At 42.7% G+C, this 23,846-nt stretch overlaps 1 protein-coding gene across 3 annotated transcripts in view; it reads right to left on the bottom strand.

The window, feature by feature from the left end:
* MNAT1 (MNAT1 component of CDK activating kinase) overlaps positions 1-23,846 on the bottom strand; it is a 124,229-nt gene that overhangs the window by 21,584 nt on the left and 78,799 nt on the right. For 2 of the 3 annotated variants that reach the window (XM_064511928.1, XM_026113832.2), the window contains exon 7: positions 16,608-16,729. The exons of the other annotated variant lie outside the window; for it this stretch is intronic. In XM_064511928.1, the coding sequence (XP_064367998.1) occupies positions 16,608-16,729 (122 nt within the window). The remainder of the gene's footprint in view (positions 1-16,607; positions 16,730-23,846) is intronic. 3 annotated transcript variants of the gene reach the window in all.

The following is a 23,846-nucleotide window of genomic DNA, read 5'->3' as shown; positions in this document are numbered from 1 at the left end:
TTTCATCTACAATTTGAAAGAAAATATAAAAACCACTGCTTGTAAAATGTGCAGCTGTCACAAAATCTCAGGGGATTGGGAAAATATATAAATTATTCAGACTAACCTGTAGCACCTACTAATTCTAACTTCTTCCAAATAGAGATAGCTTAATAGCAAAGGTCATGCAGCTAGGAGCAAAGAAGGTAAGTCACACAAGAGACAACACTGCATGAATGAACGAACACTGGAAAGGACTTGGGGATAACAGTGGTCAACTTCCAACATGCGAGCTGCAGTTATTTCTGCCAGCTAAAGAGGTGGAGGCATACAAAAAATAATATTAAGCAGGGAGGTGAAAAAACAGGATTTACACATGGAATGAAGTTAACTCCAAAGGTATTTTGGTGTTTAACTGTCTTTGAGGATTTGAATCCATCTGATTTAACAAAAGGCACCAAGGAATCTGTGATGGGATCAGATCTGATCCGTATCTCTCTGTGGTCAGTCTGCTCCTATGCCTGTGATGCTTCTGCGGCTCTGTGAGGATCTTTCCAAAGAGCTTTCTGCCCTGTATGTTATGTGATACGTTCTTACACACTAACACCATGTTTCCACCACCTTTCCTTCTCTCCTGTTATTATCCTAAACTGGTAGGATTTTTTGTGTTACTGTTGTAACATTTAGAGGCGTAGAGCTTATTAAAACTGGTGAGACAGACTCTTCATTCAATTGGCAGCTCTGGAAAAAATTACTTTGTCTATTCAATGTTCAACCTGTTTTTCTGTAGTACATTCTCTATGCATTAGCTTCTCCCTTCTGGGGCAAAAATCCTGCCTTAATCCAAAGTCATTAGAACAGTCAATGCATTGATGGCCTACAGAAACACCTAATAATGCAACAGCAATAATAGCAATGAGTTATTACTTTGTAAATGTAAAATGATATGCACATACACACACACACACACATATATATATATGCATGTCTCAATAAAACCATTCCAGTAGGAATTAGTTTTTCTGGGTTTGGGGTTTGTCTTACAAAATAACCAGTAAGGCAACTTCTTTAAAGGTCTCCCTTCAACACACTTTTGCTGGATGCACATAAGGGAATCCCATATCTCATAGGACTTTCTTCAGCCATGATCTGATTGGATATATATGTACATACAGATGCCTTTTCCCTACTTTTCAGGAATGATGTCCCCACTGAGCACTGATTTTGCAGAATGAATGGAGCACGCCCCCAGAGGAGGTCTTCTCCTTGATGCCTTAAGTCCTACCCTCTCTTGGAGGAATCAGCAGTACCACTGCAGCTTCCTCAGGACTTCGTAAGAAAGTAGAGGGTATTGGGGAGCTCTCAGTCCCCCCTCACCTCCCTCCCTATATGGTAGCTATTCTTTTGGGGGCATCCAATTCTTTTACCAGAGGAAAAGCAACATCTTTTACCCATCTCATTAGCAGAAAACATAATGAAGGAGCTTGTATGTGGGTTGGTGAAAAGGGTGGGGGGGGGGGGAGGAAAGAAGAGAAAGAGAGAACAGAAGAGCACACGTCCTTATTTAGATGTCATTTTCCTATTACTTCAAACAATTCTGCTAAATTTAGCATGCCTTCTGAACCCTTTTGGTTTAGTTTTATTTTTTTAACACAAAGTATTTTAAAGTCTCTCCTTTATTTGCATTTCTCGCTTTACATATTGTTTTTGCTTTCTTAAGGAAACTGGCAGCTGAAATGCTGTTCTAAAAACAAGTCACAAACATTTAGTGGTGTTGCCATTTCAAACACCAGACTCAGCTGAAACTGCTGTGTGGCAAGACTATGCTGTTTCAGCTGCTGGAGCCCTCAGAAAGGGCAAAAAATGCTGAATAAAAACAAAATATAAATCTTGAATCAACAAAATTCTGGGCTTTGTTGCAAATCACCATCCTTCAACAAAGCCTAAAACACAGGATGCACTATTCTTTAAAAACACCAGTAGCCTATATTACCACTTTCACCCCGCCATCCCAGCTTATGTGGTCCCCTCTACTATAATAAGCAAATAACTTCACAATGCCTAACGTTGGTATTTCAAAACAGATATTTCCATTTTGCAAATAACGAACCAAAGTATCAATGGAAAATCAAAGACCACATCCACAAGGTGCTTAGATGTTTAGCTACCATAGATTTCAGCAGAGATTTGACCTTAGTAGCTTTCCCAAGCTCACACAAAGGCAGCAACATAGTGGTGAAACCAGCTACCTCTCCTGAGGTCTAGACTATAGCCTCTGCTGTAATTACTTGCAATTTCTTCTCTGTAGGGCTACTGGACACATTCTGACATTTGCATTAAACCAAATTACTCTGTCAGTACTCTCACTGAAACAAGAAGCGCACATGTGCGTGAGGAAGGCGTGCAATGGACCCATATATTAGCACTGAAATCTCCACATATTTGCTATCTCAGGTCACAAAGTATTTTTCTAAGGAGATAAATATGGCACTAAAACAAAAGACATCGATTTTTGTTCTAGGGCCAGATTCTGATCTGAAACGCTCAGGGCAGGCAGCCTGTAAAACCTGCTACCACAGTGCATATGGGCAGCTGATCTTAGCAGATAGCTCAAGAAGGTTTTTTAGCAGTGTTTCTGTTGTGAAATTCAGAGAAGTCAACTAGCTGCCAACAGCTCCCAGTAAAGCTCAATACCTAGTAACTTGGCCAACCTATTCTTGCCTGATGAAAAGCCTGCAGCATTAACACACTGCTTCAGTGCTGAAACTGTGTCTTACGGGTAGCCACGATCCTTTGCTCCACCTGCAAACAGTCCCTGAACCGTGCTGGGTGTATTCCTCAATGGAAGCGCCTGTGAGCACACACAGTTCATCCACTGTGTCGCAGTGCAAAGGAAAGCAGTATCCACGCACACATTGCCTAAGCATGGAAATACTGTAGGTACTTCTACAGATCTTAGGAGAAGGCAGGGAAGGAGCCAGCACTGCAAACTGGCAGAGTGAGAGCACTGTCTGAAAGAACTCATGAAAACCGTGAAGGAGGCAGTTGCACAGGACCGTCACCATCACCACCACCACCACCTCCAAGGTCAGTACCAGCTTGTTAAGACACTACTGACTGCTCAAATGCTTATAGAGTGGGACAGCATCAGTTTTATAGGTTATTCTGCCAGCGCGTGCTTTTACAAGCAGATTTAAGGGCTGGATAAATTGAGCTAAAAAGTCTATAGCTCACTTCTTGGTAAGAGAGAACAAGAGAACAGTTTCACAGAAATAGTAACTTCAGTGAGTGCTTTTGGACAAAAGCCAAGAGATCAAGGCGAAGGATCCTATGACCTGGACTTCTCTAGACAGATGAGTAATACCTATTCACAGCTGACTCTTCAAAGTAAGTTCCAATTTACTCACATCTTCTCAAGAAGACTCACTTTCTGTTCTGGTGAGAAAAAAAGGAGCATGCACCTACTTTATGGAATAAGAAAAAAAATGCAAGATTTTATTTTCATATTTCAGATTGTTAGCGGACTGTTTATCTGTGGGACTTTTCACTTCAGAATTAACTGTGCACTGAAGAGAGTCTGGAACAGCACAGTTGTTATGCTTCCAAGTTTCGAGATGGCCTCAGAGTCCAGCTCTCATCATCTCTCTCATTTCTGGAATACTTTTTGATAGTTAACAGTGTCAATGACCACAGAGCAAAGTAGTCTGCCCAATCCATCAGGGCCTAAGTGTGAAAAAAGGAGGAGGAGACGGAGAACCTTCTAATGACAGGAAGGGGAGAAGAGGTGTAGGTTTTTTTTGGCTTTATCCATGAGCATTTCCTCATGAATTCTGGAAGACAGTCAGGAAATAAAGATAGCAGCCAGGATTCACCTTCTGAATCTTTTTAAAGGGGAACTAGACAAAAGAAGTGGTAGCAAATAGAGGAAACGCACAAGTAACCTTTTCTGTGCAAGGCAGATGCTACCTCAGTAGACAGAGCTGGCACAAAACCAAGGTATAGAGATCCTTTGAAAAATTCTCAAGTAAATATCAAAAATACGAGTATGCTGATAAAAGCATTTTGCTAAAGTTGATGGAAAAAAAGAGTGGGTTGATGTTCCTGAGAAAAGAGGGGCCAAAAAAACTGCGAAGTTTGGGGGAAGGAAGGAAGCGAGCAGAGATGGAGAAACTGCTTGTTATCTTGAATCTCAATAAATGCCAATAGGCTCCAGAGAAGAGAGAAGGGCACCTGCGTTGGAGCCGAGAGGCATTTCCATCCTTCCCGAAAGGCTCACCTGCCCTTTTGAAATGAGCATGCAGATGTGCCTGAAGTCAAGCCTGGCGGGTAACACCTGTAATACCCAAGACTTGGGACCTCCCTCCTCTTTTGCAAGGGTTCGCCCTCCTGCCCTGTTCTCCCCATCACAGGCGCATTCATTGCTACCATCCAGCCTCTCTCCCCGCTACAAGCATTTCTCAGACTCCTACCAAGGAGGAAAGCCCTGGCCCTCCGGGGAGGTCATTTCTCTTTCCCCAGCTCATCCCAGCGCAGCTCCTGCAGCCCGGCCCAGCTGCTGCCCTGCCCTAGTTGGGCAGCCCGTGGTCCCACAGGCCGAGGGAGCCCAGCCTTGCCCGCAGAGCTGGTACAGGATTCGGAAGGCAAGGAATAAGCAATCACCCTCCACCAGATACGACAGCTTGCTGCAGACGGTCCTGCTCACCTCCCAAGGGGTCACAGTAAATATCACGCTTCCCACGTGGCTGACAAAGAGAAGACAACCTCTTTGGGGGGCGGAGGGGGCAAGGTGAAGAGATGGGGAAGGAAAAAACTGAAGAACGGAGCAGGTTTTCCAAGGGCTTCTCAAACACCCCCCAGGTACGTTCCCCACCTCCACAAGGAAACCTGCCCCAGAACAAGAAGCCCCGAAGCTCAGGCACAGGGTGGCAACCCCCGGCTGGGGAGCGCGAGCCCCCGCCACGCTGGGAGCGGCACGGGGCAGAAGGTGCTCCGGGCCGTGCACAGGGGCTGCCCCACCTGGCTGCCCCTTGGGTGCTAACACAAGCCCTACCTAGCCCTCCTCCTCCTCCTCTCACATAGCCACACGCTGTGTCAGCTGCCACCTGCGAGGACGGAAGAGGAAAGAAAAGAGACTATTTCATTTCTAGCAGAAGGGAGCTTTCAGGCTTTCCGGTGGCACAGAGGAGCAGCAGATTGCCAGCGAGCAACCACCACCTGACATCAGGGACATTAAGAGCACAGAAGACATGTCCACCTGTGACACGGGGCAGGGTCTGCAGCTGGGAGAAAAACACTCTCCCCCTCAAGGCAGCGACTGAGCGGATCCCTAAGCAGAAATCCTCTCCCTGCAGCACATCTGGATTGACGGGTCATTAAAAAAAATAAAAATAAAAAAATAATTAAAAAGGGAGACTAAAATAAACTGTTATTTGTTGTATAAAATCTTAAGATATAGAAAAACAAAACCACTTCCAGTACCAAAGTAACCCAAGCGTGTAACAAGGGTATTACATCAACTTAAACAATAAATCTAACCTGCTAATATTTTCAGCCCCATACTCAGTTCTAGCACACTTTTGAGTTCCTGTAACACTATTTTTAAATAAATCCTTTCGCTGAAGAAAACATCAATACATCAAAACTATTTTTTAAACTAATGAGCTTCCTCTCTGCAAAGCAATTATTTTACATACTGAAAAGGTTTCCACGGCACCCTACGCTTCCAAATGACAGATATCAGGAGTAGCTGGATTGAAAGCAAACTAAGCCCTACCCCCAAATCAGCAGCGTCTGACTTAAGAAATAAGCATTAAATATTTTCAGGCAGAATTGAACAACTTCTTCTTCCTTAAAGGAAAAAGTATGCATGCACACCTGCTGCTCTATCAATCTAAGCAGGAAACCATTTCACTGCTGCATCATAAGTAGAAGAAAAGTGCTTATTAAAACATTAATCACAGTCCATTATATTCTGATTCCATGCCAGAAGTTCCCATTACATCACTTGCAAATATCTATTAACCAAAACCTGATTCTGACAAGTTACAGAAGTGTAGTGTTTAGGATTTAGTAATGTAAGAGTCAGTTCTAAAAGAACAGTTACACAATTGATTTTGCAGTGGCAAGCAAGTATAATTAATTGTTTTTGTGACATTTATTACTGCAATGGGGTTGATTTAACTGGTGTTTCTACTGTAAAATTATTCAAAAATTATTTCAAACTTCATCTGCTTTTATTAAACACATTTATTTTGAAGGTATTTAATACCCGGGACTGGCTAAACAATTTTAAAATGTGCTGGATACGCTAGTACATGTAAAAACTGTATTGTCTTGTGTAAATATGGGCCTTGTTTAGAACCACGTCTCACAGGAAATTATGCCAAATGAAAACCATCTCCCCTTCTCCACTCCCACTGCAAAGGATTTATGTTTTTACATTTAATACCAGTTAAGTAAAGAAACAAAAATACGGTGGTGTTACCTTCAAGCCCAAGCAATAGTTCATCTGCGAAGCCGGGCTATGTTCATACCACTATTTTCTTATTAAAAACATGGCCGAACTCAAATGCCTCAATTTTGAAGAAAGGTGGACAACTTAGTTCTTTCCGAAAGCCTGGCACTGCACTATTTGTTCACCTAGAACAGGGTTTTGGTTATTACTACCAAAGGTTTAAAAACAAAACCATGAAAATCAGTTCCTAAACGCGTGTGTACGGTCTCCAGCCAACCAACCTAGTCGTGGGTGCCGTCCCCAACCCAGCGCGAGCAGCCCCATGCAAGAATCAAAGCCACCGAGCACGAGCTGAGACGCACACACGGATGTATTATGGTCCTGAGCCTGCAAAAAAAAAAAAAAAAAAAAAAAAAAAAAAAAAAAAGGGGGGGGAGGCCTATTTTCAAAAGTGCTGAATATATAATTATTTTTGAAGCTGTACTTTTAGTACCACCAATCTCCACAAGGTCGCTGTGCGCTCAGGGATCAGTCGTGGGCGTTGCTCAATGCTCCATGTATGCAAATGAAGAGGTTTACACTTTACTGGCCTCCTTGGTGGCTTGGCTGGCAGAGGCAAATCACTGCCCGGACCGCACCGCGAGCCAGCTCTGGCGTCACCGATGAGCTTATTCTGCAACACCCAACATCCAGGTGGGCAGGCAACAGGATAACGTCTCATCATCTGATAGCGAGGCTGATTTGAAACGAAACCAGTGGATGCTTACACATGACTAATAATTAGAGCACCCACTGATTATATCCACATCCTGCAGATACCGGCATTTCAGAGACCCTGATTTAAAAGCACCTCACGTCATTAGTTTCCATGATGACTAAAAAGGTGTCTGGAATGCACAACGCTAAGAATAGCTGTGCGGTTTTTTTAGGCTTAGGTTCCTCTCTTCCTCCCCTACCCCGGACATGCATGAACCTCTAAACATGAAACACACCCAAACTAATAACCTCTTTGCTGGTCCTTGGATATCTTCCAATTCCAAAGATCCAAAGATCTTCAGTTTTCCTCTCCTTTCTTTTTAAAGGATGCCATAAGCATCCAAACTAAAGCAGCCTAGCTTCCTATGGCTTGGTCTTGCAGTTGCTTGCAAGCTCCCACTGAAGCTTTTCTCCTACAGCTACGACATTTATGAGGTAGCTCGCTCCCATACAGCTTCTCTGCTGTCTAGTAAGTTATGAGCCTACTATGCAACTTCAAGCACTTTTAGCATCCCTCTCTATATCCGACCTCTCCTTTCCATGAAGCAGCTAGGATCCTAGCTGCCTATGAAACCTCTGCTGCTCCACTAAATGTGACTGAAATCAATGAACAGATGCAAAAACTCCTGGAATGAAGGGAAATATGAACTGTCCCCCCTTTCTTGTGGGTGTGTAAGACTTGGGTCTTTCTTTCTTTTTTTTTTTTTTTTTTAAAGGAAAACAGAAAAAATACAGACATGAACACGTGATTGGATACCATCAACTCTCAGGAAAGTTCTCCAAGTTCCAGCTTTCCAAAATGTTTCTGCAGTGTGATCTAATATGGGGAACTGCAGGGTTGTTTTTAAACAGGAAAACAGAGAGAAGAAGCCCAACTCTTGAAAATCTTGTCATACATCTTATCATATGTCAGATCAGTTATATACAGAGGATCAAATTTATGAATGAAGTTACTGACTTCGGCAAATGGTATCGTCCTCTGGGAAGAGGTCCCTCACTCCTACCACTTTGCACTCTTCAGACAAACTTCATACATTGTTGACTTGTAATCACTGTGAGAAATATTACCCATCGAGAATAAGCTGGAACAAAACTATCTGAAGAAAGTTAAAAAAGTCTATGCAGCCTTTCAAGCTGTTGCTTATAAGTTTCAACCAGGACTCTCCCTTGCTTCTTTCTGCCATTTCAGAAAACTTGCAATCCATCTTTTGATTCATTTAATACATGAACAAAAATTTTCATTTAGGAAGGCTGCTTTATGACTACGTCTATCAGTATCCAAGTCAAAAAGATGCATCATTTCTGACATTATCTTCCTCTTGAGGGGTCTATTTTGCTGGCTGTCCCATCCAATCTAACCATTTTCATTATATATAATGCCCCCTTCTTGGAAGAACAGTATTGAAGGGTCTAGGAAGGCCCTCCCCCCCTTTTTTTTTTTTTTAAGGCTTTCTTCTTGCATTTTTACTACTTTATGGATTTTTTCACCTGCCTTACAGGACAAGTTCAAAACAGGATAATTTTTACTTTTGTAGTTTAATTACATCTGAAGCTAACTAATTAAAAAGATTAATGTATCTAAACAGACCTTTCAGAAAACCATGCTAGTGTCCTGACTTACTTGGAACTAGTTTGCCAAGACTGCTCCAAAGCAATTCCTGGTGCTGACATCCCCTCGTCATTCCTTGCAGTGGAGCACAAAGCAAGAGTGATTCGCAGGTGTCAATCCAGAGGAGATCTTCCTCTCAACAGCAGTCCCCAACAAGCTACTGAGCTCTGCCTTCCCATATTCTCCATGACCTTCATCACACAGACTTTGGCCTTCATCGTTAGGTGTTCCTCCCTCTGTAACCCTGGGCTTAAAGCAAGTATTTTGCGGCTCTGCTCCTCAAAGAACTACCAAAGCTGAGGACACTGAGGCCCTCCTGCTGCTAGAGAAAGGATCACTCTTACACACGCAGACCATGTAATTTTTCTACCATCTTGTGGAAACTGTATAATTCCTAATGCAATGATATATCTGACTGAGGAATCAGAGGAAGACTCAAAAAGGACAATATAATGGACTGGAGGAGAAGCAAGAAAGAAAACAAAGAAAGAAAGAAAATATTGAGCAGCCCCTCAAAATATACCTCATAAATTTGGAAAAGCAATGGGAGATCTAAAACTGACTTCTACAAAAGTGTATTTGTCTAAATAAACACAGGACAAATAAGGAGCAAAATCTGTGAACGTTCAAAGTCACAGGAGAACAATACATCAAAAGAGATATAGCTGTAATGGAGGATAGGAAGGATGAAAGTAGGGAAGGATTATCAGTAATAGATAAGAACTACCACACATCACAGACTATCAGGTATTTTTAAATGGTGATTTGGCAAGATACAGAAGAGCACAGAAAATAGGGTATTTTTGCCTCCCACTACACTGTAATGCCTCAGCAGATGGCTTCACCTGACACCGGCTGAGCTGCCTGCTCAGCAGTATTGCTTCTGCACCTGCAGAGACAGGACAGGGCTTGCCTCCTACCAATTTCAGTTATAAAGCCAATAATACTATCTTCATTTTCTGAAGCAAGTATAAGTATTTACTAGTTAATCCTGTAGTCCAGTTTGCCAGATACTTCTCCGTTCCTTATGTTACAGCCTTGATTTTTTTTTAATATGCATATATTATATGTATTTTAATAAACACCGTGATTTAGTATTCTGCAAGCCCACACTACAAAAAGACTATTCTGGAATAAATGGTATAATTACATTTCCTACAGCGACCTTGTAATCTCTCGAGTATTTATTCTAGACTAAACAGCCTTACTCAGCTGCCCTGTGTCTGATTGTCGATGAAAGAAGCTTGTTTGACAACTGCTTCGAGCAGAAACATATTTTTTCCATGATTGCATGAAAAAGTGAAAAACATTACCAGACCAGTATTCCGAGTGCAGAGACTCATGTTAGATCGATGAGTTAATTTTGAAGGCAAACGCCAACAAAAACAATTACTATGGACATTCTGCTGTCATGGCCAGCTTTTGAGGTTAATTTAGTGGTGCATATACAACTACAGCCAACTTTAAATATAAGTAACTACGTGGTGCATGCAGGCTTCCTTCTTTGTTTCTTCATATATTTTCCATATTCTCTGCTTTTATAACCCTCCCGAGACCTTTTACAGTTGCCGAACCCACACTATACCCACAGGTGGGCGGGCAGGAAGTAAAGCTCTCCGTTTCATAAGCAGTCCACTTTTAATATATTCAATTGCTAATGACCTTGACAGAAGAGCTCCATGTAAAACACCATATACTACAGGGTGTTGTTTGAAATGTTCATAGATTTTTTTTTTTTTTTTTTTTTTTTGCCAGAAAGTTGATTTCTTAAACAGTAAGATTTCAGGCTTACTAGAGGCTGTGCTCCCTTCCTCGGTTTCCATTCCGTTGGAAAAAAATCAGCGCTAATCTACCTCCTCTATATTAAATTTTCATCCTTCCAAAATCTTACGACAGAATGGGTAGGATTTGTGCGGTAGGCTGAAGCAATGTAAGCCAATTTCTGCATCAACTCACATTAACACAGTTGACTAACTGTTCTACTTCCCTGTTCCATACTTTTGTCAAAAAGACGGCCCATTCTGCCGTATTCACTATTCAATTAAATGTATCCACATAGTATTTCTGTTGTCATTCACCGCTTTTCGTTCAACTATTCATGGCGAATTGAATAAAAAAAATCTTAAAAGGCTGGATGCAAATGGCGTTACATCCTTAAAGCAATCATCATTTCTTACCTGCCAGTTCTCATTTATTAGGTGCCTGATTCAAAGTTGCTTGAGGCCGAGAGAAATCTTTCTCCTGACTTCCAAGATCTGAGGATCAGGAGATGCTGGGAAACATGGACCATGTGCCCTGGTAGCCACCAGAACTCCTGCAAGAGCAAGTGCAGCCCTGGAAGTGCTCTCCAAAGCGAGCCAAGCTTTCCTTGCTCTTACTAAATCTCTTCATTCTGACCACTGAGCTTATCGACAAATTATATTTAATTCAAAGGAGCAGAATGAATTCAGTGTGCAAAATCAATGGGCCAAAGTAGATCAAATAAACCCTTCATTTGCAGCTTTTCTCCTTTTCTAAGGTTCAAGATTAGCTTAATACCCCAATCACAAAGACAGCAGATGTATTAAAAAAAAAAAAAAAAAAAAACCTCCTACAAAGCCCAGTGGTCCTGTCACCCATATTAAAATAAATAAATAAATAAATAAAATTCTCAGTCATTTTACTGCCTTGAATTTAATGCAGGAACTCATGGTGTTTTATCAAAAACCAATCTGGCCAAAGACCAGATCAGCTATGGCTTGAGAATAGTTTGGAGAGCATCCTTACTATTGCCTTATTAAAACAAAAAAATCACTGTGATTGACAGCAAAGAAGTTATACCAGTCATTTTTAGATTAAGTGCCAGAACTCTGCATGTGTTTCAAATTACACTACAACACTGTACAACAAAGAAATATGCAGAAATTTTCCAAGTGAAATGAAGGTTAAAAATTAAATGCTAACAAAGCTATAGCAGGTCTGAAATCCAACCTTCTCATGTTAATTCAAAATTTAAAATGACTGAGCTGTCCTACACTATAAAAAGAGAACAAATCAATTCAATTGTTCATTATTAAAAGCATAGTTGGCTAAATCATGCTCATTTTATGTACAGAATTCCCACATAATTCTGATTTTGCTTCAATATTTACCCTCAGCTCTTAAAATGACATCTTGCTTAGATTTAACTTTTAAATTAACAGAGAAGATATATTGCCTATCCTCATTATTGTTCACCACTGAACTTTATTTTTGCACCATAGTTAAGAAATTAAATAACTTGAGTACTCCTCCTAACATTGTGGTTATTCTTGAAAGCAGATTGATAGATCAAAGTCACATTTTTCCTCAAGAAAAATCACAGATTTTTGGAGCAACAGTCAAACTTTTTTTTTTTTCTATTTATTCATATGCATGTACTCAAGATGTATCTCTCCAGAGTTGGGTAGGCAGACACAGTTTTATTTTAAGCATACCAAGTCTGACTTGTTTACAATGTCTGTAAAGAAGTTCTCTGTCAAGGCAAAGCATTTAAGTTGAGTGCAAAGTAGATTTTTAAGACATATCTGTAAATTAAGGGCCCTTTATATTGTGAGAATGGCGTGAACCGGCCCTGGTGCTGTGTTAGAACAGGATCCACTCTGGATTACAAGAATGCTTGCAAACTTTGAGACCTGACATTCACACCTCTTTACCCAAGATTTTAATCACATAAGCAGGTTTTCAATTTATAGTAACTTACTGAAGTAGCTTGTGTATAGCTCTTGCACAGCTGTAAATACTCGGTGTGAGAATGCAATGTAGCAGCTCCTGCTGGCCTTACATACTCCCACAAATAATCCCAAGAATGTCTTTACATTTTTCAGGACCTCAAACAAATGTCATTTTGATCTTCAGGGTTTTTTTTGTTTTTGCTTCTTTTAATCAAAATTACATAACAAACTTACATTTTTTAAGTCAAGGGAATTATTCACATGATAAAGGAAACTAATTTCTACCCCCATCCTGTTTTGCTTTTTCACTACTTGGCATGACAGTTTGTTATATTTTACATTTCTTTTGATTTGCAGCATCAAAATCCTATATATTCCAGACCCCAACCACAAAGACGAATCCAATGTACTTAGCTAAAACATTAGCCAAAAAGAAAGTAGGCTTTTTTTTTTTCGCCCCTCTTGGAAAACCCAGGACTAAAATAACAGCAGCCAGTGCCTGAGCATCCAGGCGCTCTCGCTGTTTCTCTCGCGCACGCTTCTCTCCCTGAAAGCCACGGTAGATCAGATAGCCTTGCAACGACTTCAGCAGATCAACAGATTTGAGCTGATTTGAATGAAGATGACATTCCCCACTTCAAACATCCAGCTTTAGTCAAATGACACCAGCCTAACAGCTCCTGCACAGAAATACGAGCAGGGCCTTCAGTAAGACAGGGCTCTCTAAACTCAGCTGCCACCAGCAGTTTGCCTTCAACTCCATCCAGAAACCAATGATCCCCCAGTGCACATCCCCCAGTGCAAATACTTCAGTAATTTAGAGTAACCACAAAGTCACACAGATATGTGACCATCAGTCAGCACATGGGGAAAAGCAGCTCTAGAGCCTCCCTCCAGAATGAGTAAGTTACAGTGATCCAAGACTCCAGGTCAACATCACAGGTTTGAGAGACGTTTTTGTACATCCCTTCTTCCGTTCTTCCTTTCAAGTCATTTGATGGGTGCAGAAGAAGTTGAGCTGGCCTAACACGCTACGCACAAAACCAGAAGCACAGGTGGCCTTTGCTACTTAGGTCAGATCCTCACCAGCCTGGATGGAGTATGGTCACATTCATGAGACCATCAGCAACAGAGACTTCCTTGCAGTAACCCAGCAGATGTGCAGTCAAGGGAAGCTCTATCAGTGGCTAGCACTGAAAAAGCTTCACTCTCCTGCCAGAAGGTTAAATGCTCTACCAGTTAGTGTAGTATGCATTGTCCCCAGAAAGCCACATAATTCAAGATTATTGCCTATATTGCATTACTTCAGGAAAATCTAAAGGGGGAGAGGGGAGAACAAAACCCTAAACACACTACCAATCATCTGTGTTGACAAATCTATTTCTTCATTATTCTCAGACTTCCAACACAATAGCTAGAATAGATCATATGGACATCAATGCTTTTCTGCAGTGAACATAAAAAAGAAGAAAATTTACAGCCCCATGAGAAACTGAAAAGAAATTTCTAAGGACAGTTTGAACATAATTTCCTATTTTGAAAAATACGCAGAATCCATACAGAACAGCAGCAGAAGGATACAGAATCAAGTTTATTGGACTGCACGCGATGTTTCTTGTAAGCCCTAATGAGCAAATAATACAAGGCAACTTAAAAAGCAATTTTCTTTTAATTAAAAAAGATCCCTAACAAATTTTCTAAGTGATCCCTTAAGGATTCCCCCTTTTTCTTGCTCTTTGCTGGAAGCCTTCTTGTCGACTGCCTCTTTCATTACAGCAGTTTACTAAGAAAGAAATTGCCACACTTATGCTGAAACCTAAAGTGAGTCTTGCAGAAAGTAAGAGGTTAAGATCTGAATATTCTAAACCCCATTCTGTTGAGTGTTTCAAAGATAATAAATTATATCTTAAAATAAATAAATAAAGCTACCAGAAGTGAATTCAAAGTCTCCAGGTTGCATCATCTTTGCAATAATTCTAGCTCCAGGGACTTGGGTGATAACACCCTGCACATAGGAGGAAACTACTGAGCAGCAATAAATAGCCACACTTCAAAATGCAGAACATTAACAAGAACACAAAATTTTGCTATACCTGATGACTAACTCCGTTAACACCGTTAAACTGAGCAAAAGCTCACTAATTTCCAAGGACTGAGGAAAACTCTTCTTTCTTATAGAAAAAGGAGGGATGTGGGGAAAAAAGAGGGAGAATCAAAAAATTTAAATCATTTCACATTTAACCTGTCTTTGTATCAATCCCACTAAACATCTTTAGCAGAAGGGGATAAAATTGCATCCAGCTCTTCTGCCTTATTCAGGCAGCTGTATACAGCTGCCTGGAAAAAAAAACCCAAACCAGGGACCAAAGGACATTAGTTAAGCATTCATCATCAACAGGAAATGCGCATGAGTTCATATAAATACAGAAACAAAAATATATAAACAAATAGTCTTGCATGGTTTAAGGCATTTCAGACACCCAACGGAATAGGGTTAGAGTAGTGCCGGCGGGGAGCCCACGCCATGGATTTATTTGTTTTGGAATCACAAACAGCCTCGGGACCGAGACAAACTCTTCTGGTGGGCACGGCGCAGCCCTCGCTGCCACCGCCAGCCAGCACCCCTGCTGCTCTTAACTCCTTCATCACCCCCCCAGCCAAGCAGAACCACCCCAGTTATCATGCTCGGAGGAGAAAAATTACACGTTTGTAAGAGTGTTTGCAAGGAAAAAGGTGTTGCTTGCAAACCCTCCTCCAAACACACACATGTCCGCTTGCACAGAGACCACGCTAGTTAAAGCGGTTTCTTTTGCAAAGTATTGGGTTGCCTTCAAACCAGTGTCCCAGGTGTGTAGAGGAGATGGACATGGACAGCACAGAGTTCCTGACCAACCGGGGTGCCAGCACTTACCTGGTGGACAAATATGCGCACGGACAACCGGGAATCCTCTGTGCACAAGCAATTTTTCTTTCCCCCCAAGCACTTTTGTTTGTGGGAAGACTAGGCGCTGCGAGGGCCTCAAAGCTCCCCTCGCACTGGAGATCCCCCGCAGCTGAGCTCCGCGCATGGGGTGAAGGCTGAACCTGGCTCTGCCCAGGTTTAAAAGGCTAATTGATATTTGTGTCTCAGAAGTTAATATCAGATAGTGAAAGTTACAGCCATCAGACCAACACAAAAACAATAAAAATGGAGACAACCTCAACTCTAGACAGCCTTGAATTTTCTGAAGCACCATTCCATTGCTTATCTGCTTAAGAAACACTTATTCACCCATCATTTTCCAGATGAGATGTAATTTCTCCTGTGCCACTGTACTAGATGGGATTCCTCTCTGGATTTCAGTAGTCCCTGACTCTCTATATTAGTGTCTCCCTTTTGTCCAGGACTTTGTAGCTTCAGTTTTCCCATGGGCACAAAGGTAACCACCTTATCTTAAAAAAAAAAAACTTTAAAACACTCCTCCTTGCCTTCAAGTGGCCACATATGTTTTCAGATGGCGTTGCAGCCACTAACCCTTCCCTAGAGAGCAGACCTGTCCCTTTTGGACTTCGCAGCCTCTGTCACCTCGGTCACCCTGGCACAGCAGGCTCCCAGATTCCCCCCCGAGCACGGCTGCACACCACGACGCGGCCAAGCTGCTGGCGCGGCCCCGCGTTATACTTTTTGACAAAGTTAAGCTCTGAGCTTCATTTCTCACAAACGCAGTTTTGACTGTAGACAGCAGTCAGCAAGTAAACCTACCCTTTTCCATGGCAAAAGGCCCAACTTTAATATTTTTACTGGCTTACAGCTGGGTAAATTAAGCCCCAGATTTTTATTTATTTATTTTCTAATACCGTGCAACTGAAAATGAACAGCTACTTCACTACGACTGCCAAGGACAACCTTAAAAAACACTAATGCAATCCAGTCCAGCTCTCAATAGATCTATAAAGGCTGGAGGACCAAAAATTTTTGCTTATCCACCCAAACAAAATGTTGGTTGGGCAGGAAGTCTAATATTTCGTTAAGATTCTTTAAAAAAAAAAAAAAATCTAGACACTAGCAGAGCGAAGATGGTAACAGTCCCAGATAAAATGCCGTGAAATGGGAATTAAAACTAGCTGTGTTACTTACCCCAGCCTTCCCAGCATTTCCAGCTCTGGAACTTGTGGTCCATATGTCTCCACTTGCAGAGGCTGATACTCATACAAAGCTTCCTCTAGTTTTTGAATGGGAGCTAAGGAAATATGCTGACCCTGTTAAAAAAAAAAAAAAGAAAAAAGAAAAGGAAAAAAATTTCTACACACTGGCTCAAGGTTTTGTTTTGACTCTTTTAAACAGGCTGCAAGAAAAAGTTTACACCATTAAGTTGCACTGGACTGAGAACATCCCATTAAGAACATATTGTCTGCCATATCAATGGTTCCGTCATTATTTTAATTTTTTTATTGGAGTTTACAGTTTGGAAGTAATGTTTCATTAGCTGTAATCCTTTAGACGGGTAGGAAGGAAAGGGGAAAGCGTTTTATTTGAAGGAGGGCTTACCGTTAGAGTACGGCTGCTTCCAGTGTCACTGGTAAAATTGTTACTAGGTAAAAGTTTTGTTTATCAGAAGTAATATCAAACAAATGCCTCTGAGCAAGCCTATTTCGTTCTGTAATCGATGATTTCCTGAAAGCCCTAATTAGAAAGGGAAGCTGCTCTCATGTCTCTCTGCAGGCTTTGAGAGCCACCATATATAATGGCTCTCGAGACAGAATTTTACAGTGCAATACAATTAATTCATTCAGCAAATTCCCATTTGTTTCATAACTAAAAATTATAGAAATACACCAACATCAGATTTTAATTCCAGATGGTACTTCTGCAAGCCCTTCAGACCGCCGAGAAACAGCGAGACTCCCCCCCGTCCCCAGGTCCCTATCACTCCAAGCCCTCACAAACCAGGAGACATGGGGCTGGAAAGGAGGGGGCAGGAGGATCTGAGATAGAGCCAAAGTTAACAGATGTTGCTGCGTGACATTCTACACTGATTTGTTGATCTTTCACACAGTTTCAATTTTCTACTGTATTCTATGGTGCTCACAAAAATTAGCAGCAGCAGCAAAAAGACACAGAGCGCTCTATGATCTTCCCCAACACAGCCTGGCTTCCCCCGAAAGAAATCTGGCTTCACATCTGCAAAATGCAGGAATTCAGGAAAGTAGTAGTATTGTTTTTGTAGACATTTTTGTCTGCAACAGGAGATCGGAAGCTTTCCACAGTGTAATGCCGCGTATAAGCCTGGCTCCCACCGGCGATCGCTTACGGAGCTCGGCTCCCCTGGGGCGCTCATGTAAGGAGCTACCCCTCAAATGGGAACTGAAGGCTCCTGATGTGGGACAAGTGGGTTAAAATTAACTAAAGAAAAAAAAGAACTGAGGATGGGAAGCTGCTAACTACATTTGTGCAGTCCAGGACAACGACCCTCCTGAATTAGTAGCATGGATATTTTTGTTCAGAGTTGCAGAAAGTGGATAAGAAAATTGAAGGTTCAAGTCCTTGAGAAGTGCTATCACGGATCTAGACAAGTAGCTCAAAGGAGGACCAATTTCTGTGGAAGTAAAAACAGCTCAAGTTCTCTATTTAGAAACGCATTGTGTGTGTGATGAGAACAGATAGCTCTGGCCTTTTTCTGCACTGCTCAGGAGCTCGGAGGAGCTGCTCCTGGCACTGTTAAGGTGACAGTGTCTTGCAGGCAAACGTGCAGGAGAAAGCTCTCAAGTTAGCCATGAGTCACTAACTTTGCTAGTTACAGCATACTGTTATTTCTATGCCACAAACTAGTGCTGCAACGTTAAAACCACACAACCGCGCACACAAAAAAAATAGGAAAAGAAAGGTTAAATATGCAGCTTTAATGCTGCTTCATGACATTTTAAGGTACAAAGGCAAGGTCTTTTCATAAGTTGTCAATTTACGATCTATTCAAACGCACAAAACCATTATACCTTTTAACTACATTGATGTGGGTATGTAACACCCATTGTAAAATACTAATGTTTGAACAAGGCTTTTAAAGTTTTAACAATCTTTGCTTCTCTAACCAAACCAAAGGGAGAAACATATCATCATTTTGCATGTGTACACCCTCATCTGGCAAGCGAGAAGTCCCAGTCTTTCCAAATCCGGAGGAATTCTGTTCCAGCCATAGAAAAGAAAATTCAGTTTCAGGCAAAGATCAAAACCATGATAAATATTTTGGGAAATTACTTGTGCGTGGAAAAAGGGAGCAGCTCAGATTGCAGGAGCCACATCTCTGGAGGGCATCCCTACAACAGCTGCTCGCTGTTAGCGGAGTTGCCATTGGTGCATTCCTCGCACTTTTTTAATGAGCACTACTTGTGCCGAGATTGGCCAAGAGACACGGGAAGGCCCCGACAGACAGACTGGGGTCTCAACAAGCCTCTTCTCCTCCAGCATTTCTGCTGCTACACATGCCCATCTCTGCCTGGAGACTCCCAGTTGCCTTCTCCATGGGGGATTCCCAGAGGTCAGAAGGGGATCACTTATGGTCATTTAGTCTCAGAATGGGCAACCAGGAACCACAAGGGAGCTTTGTATGAACTTTAGGAAGGCTGACCGGTCAGCTTGCCGGCTGCATAGACGGCACTGGCATACACATCACAGCAAAGGAACACCAAGCCAGGACCTTTAAACCAGGTGCAGTAACACATGCGTTGCTCTGGCCCAGAGAACAGAAGCAGAACGTAGCAAGAGCAGCAGCCTATGGAAACTGGGCATCCTTGAGCTGGCCTGACCTCATCTCCCATGCCGGCCAGGACATTGCGGGTTCCTGTAAGAAGCCCAAGGACTGACAGCTGAGCTGAAGCACCTCCTTTGGAAAGGCATCCAATCTGGATCTAAAGCCTTCAGATCATAAAGGTCTGGGCACATCCCATGGGCAAGCTGTTTCAGTGGTTAACTGTCTTCACCATTAAGTACTGGCAGCTCATTTCTGGTTGATCAAGCTCAGTTTTAAAGCACTGGCTCCCTCCTATGTCTTTCTCAGATACCGGGCCAAGGTGCAAGTGTTAAGAACTAGGATACACTTTTGCATGGCAAAATGATTGCATTCGTTTACGTTGGGCCAGCAGATCTGTACCTCAAGGAGGCTGTGCAGCTGTGTGACACAGTTCACTTCCTAAAATCACAACTTCAGCTGATGGGCTTTGGCAACACAGATTAGATTCCACTTAGCACAGGAAAAAAAAACATGACTGGTTGCTTTTCCTGCCTTATAGCTGTTTGGCCTTTCCTACAGCAGGATTATAGTCTGCCCTGACTTAGGAAAGGGTTAGATGGAAGTGTAAGAGCTTCATTTCAACATGCATTTTCAGCTGAACGGCCTTGCAATCGCATCAGCTCAGTAAATGTTTTAAATAGGAACAGGCCATATCTACACCGCAGACTCCCTGCGAGGCAAGTACGGCAGCTTGGCCGTGCTGGCTCCCCAGCTAGCTGGTCTCCAACTCGTGGAGATAAATCCAGATTACGCTGAGGTCACAACACTGAATACTGCATAGATCTGTGTGAAAAAGTAGGGATGGAAACTAGAGAAAGTCTGGGATGAGAGGCACCTTTTCCCCTTTCACTGACGTTGGGATAAGGTGCATTTACAACAGTTCTTGTTGACGTTAAAGGGCTCAGTTCGACCAGCATCATCTCAGTTAAAAGCCATTTTTGACCAGCAGCGTCTCACTTTCGTGTCTCTGTCCTGAGTGGTCCCCAGCCATTTCATAAAAGACTGGTATAAAAGGAAGCTGTTGTGTAACTTCAGAGACATCCCAAAAGACAACAACTATTACTGAGGACCGACACAGCACTTTTGCAGATATAAAAAACATTTCACATCTATGAGGTAAGATTTTTAAATTTCCTGTATTCCACCTAGACAGCCAGCCTCGCTTTTCTTCAGCTTTCCGAGAGGTTTATTAGCAGCCTAAAACCAAAATGAAGGCAGCGGGGTGCGAGCCTCTCCTCTGCATTGCTTTCTCCTGACAAACCCAAGATCTGACGTTGTGGTCATGGGTAAGTATTTCTAATTCCCCTTGGATGCCGTAATGTTTGTGTAAAAGAAACTGACAGTGTCCAAATGGAGATAGAAAAGGCTTCCAAGAACACAGACAACAGACGGCCCTGCCTCCTCTCCCTCCCGCCCCTATCTTCGTGGCATACGAGGTTTTTCACTCGGCTTATTTTAGGCACCGCAGCCGTCTCTTATGTTTGGGAACGTATGGAGCCACAGAAGCGCTGCTAATTACAACGCAGGCATTTGCTTATCCGTCCAGCTTTGTTTATGTAAAAGGCCGCACAGCAATGGCTTTGCAAGCAACCGATTTTCCATTCGCGCACTGTATTGCTTTAGATGAAAGAAATGCAGGATTAAATAGTCGGGGGGAGTTTTAATAAAGGCTTTGCATCACAAATGAAACGGGCAGCCTGATTTACTTTTTGCGGTCCTATGCCCTTGGAGACATCTCTCAGTCGAAACAATAAGAAACACAAAGCAGCAGCCAATTTTTGTTTCAGATTGGGATGTAACATGGCATTAAGTTAAAAAAAAAGGGAGGGGGGAATTATGTACATAGCAAAAAACTGCTCTTGCAGTGACAAGGAGCTTATTTTACACAAGATCAGTACTACCTATGTCCTTTCAGGAAAAGCTGCAGACCACTCCAGAGCGCCAAACCCAGAACATCAGCGCACCTTTCCCACGGGGGCTTGGGGAGGGGACCTTGGCAAATGCTAAGTCTGTCGGTATTTGCCTGCCAGCAGGAAGCGGTGGGGTTAGCACACGGTTTTGAGTCCAGAAAAATCAGCTTGAGGTGCAGCCTTCACATTTCTTCCCATCCTTTCTTTTCCCACTTTCCCAGTCTCCAAAACGACATTACCTTCCTTCACATCCTTCCCTCAGCAGCAAAAAGAAACAACAACCAACTTCTCAGCAACCTCTCAAGTGCCAAGAAGGAAGAGAAAGGACAACGACAACACCAAAAAAGCGCCAGTAGGGGAAAGAGGAGGAACAGCTATGCCACAAAAACACCCCCAGGCAGAGACAGACGCCAGAGACTGGGGTCATTAAAACTTGCCCAGACAAGGCACGGCTCTGCGCGAGAGGTGGCTGCACTAGACAACGTAGCTAAACTTTCTGCTTTAATTTCTCTCTGCTTAGCAACTTATTTAGCTCTGCTATCACCGCATGAACAGAATACCTCACATGTCAGATAACAGAAAGAGCAATATTTATGTGCTAAGTCTCATTAAGTCCGTTGGCAAAAATGTTATTTTTAGGCATAATCCTTTTCACCATCAGCTCATCCTCCCCTCCAATGCAGGAGTGTGCTGGTAGCTGAGAAGAAACAGAGCGATGTGCAACACCAGGACACGACTCTGCTCAAACACCCCTGAACATCAACTGAGGTGCACACAGCACTGCAGAGGGGTTAACAGAGACCTCCCCGACACGCTAGCCATTGAGCCTGCGATCACCCACACTCTTACAAAACTACTATTATACTCCTTGAATTTTGTAGCACAAGAAATCTTAAACTATTTTACTTTCAAGCTTGCAACAGAATTGAGGCTTTGGAAAGTTGCTTTCGCGTTAACTGAATTTCCTTAGGAGCAACATTAATGCAAATATTTTAGACAACATAGCCTGACTCAAAAACTACTTTTTCAGCTCCCACCCTCCCAAATTTACTATGGACAAACCCCTGTCAGCAGTGCTAATGCGGCTTTCTGATTCTGATTAACCACTTTGTTTGGCTACAGCAATATTCAGGCAGAGGAGAGTGAAACTGATAGATTTGGAGGGCTCAGTTAATATTATTCTAACCTTTACTCTCCCCGTCTTCCACAGCTCTTTTAAATAAACAAGAAAAATGTCAAACTAAAAGGCGTAATACCGTTCCCTAGTCTAGAACTATGCCAGCGCACTTTTTTCAACATGACTCCAATATTTGATGCCAACAGCTTTTTTTCCTGTTCTTGAAAATCAACAATAAATCTAATTTCTTTACTCAATTATCAGAGTGCTAAGGGGATATCGCAGTAGCGAGATAGAGAACAACTGGTCTCACACAGAAATCGTCCGAATCAACGCAAGTCTTTCCGCTGAGCTCACCAAGCTCTGAACCTGAACACATGGGCAAGGCAGAGATAAAAGATTCAAGCACCCACTTGCCTTTGCGATAGATAATCTCAGATCTACAGTAACAATCTGCCTAGATTTAGGCTTCATTTCTTTCTTAGCAACTCGGTTTGACGTCTGAATGCCAAAACAGACTGGAAAGATGTGCTTTCTCTAGGGATGGCAGAAACATAGGAGGAAATAAGAGCACTGGAGATGCTATTAACAAAGCCGGTCACACACATGTGATTTATTGCGTGCAAACAGGTATCTGGGAAGTTAACCACCTCATTATGTGGGCTAAATCACATGCTCAGTTCTACTTCCCTCCAAAATTTGCCCTTATAACATTGACATAAATAATTATCTGACCCGACTTATCTTTAAGCTCTTGCCAAAAAGCCCCATTTCTCTAATCTCCCAGAAGAAATCCTATGCCCGCCTAATAGACTGAAATACAATTCTCCTGGTTCAGCGCCAGCATCGGGATTTAGCGAGGACTCCCTTTACAGGGGAGCAGGCAGGGTTTTACCCGTCCCTCGCGCCAGCGGATCGCGCTGCCCGGCGGCTCCGTCGAGCTGCTGCCTCCCCAGGGCTGCTCCGCGCTCCCAACTCGGTCCCGGCTCCGGCGTGCTCCCTCTCTCCTTTGCCGTCCACCGCACCCTGCACCGAAGCTCAGCCCCTTCCACACCTCCGGTCTCTAGGAGCACTACCCCAAATGCTGTTCGGCCACTTTCAGCAAGACTGAAGAGCCTTGCTGTGAACTGGCTGCTTTGCGGTGTTCGGATGCTGTTTTGGGGGGTACAACCACTCATTTTCCTGTTTTTCAGAGACAAACCTTCACTAATAGTGACTCAAAGTCGATGTCCTGCTCAGTTTGCCATGCCATTTCCCAGCGTGCTAGGTTAGCAACACAGCATTAAGCAGAATTAAGCAAACTCTTGTTGCATTTCTACCACCAGACTCCTGGAGCCGCGATCATCTCGAGCTGGCTATCAGCAAAATCCCTCTGCAGCAGCCACTCTAATTACAAGATTACAGGCCTTAATATAATATTGTTTTAAATGCCCGCATTAAGGGCCAAATTTTCCAAGGGACGTGAAACAGAAGTCAGTCTGACACTTGCCACTTGGTGCGTCAGGACACCCAACACTTCAAGGGGAACGGACCCACCAGCAGAGATCAGAGCTCGCCAGCCC

The sequence above is a fragment of the Dromaius novaehollandiae genome, chromosome 5 (assembly GCF_036370855.1).
Source record: "Dromaius novaehollandiae isolate bDroNov1 chromosome 5, bDroNov1.hap1, whole genome shotgun sequence".
NCBI lineage: Eukaryota > Metazoa > Chordata > Aves > Casuariiformes > Dromaiidae > Dromaius > Dromaius novaehollandiae.
This window is presented reverse-complemented; position numbering and strand designations above follow the sequence as displayed.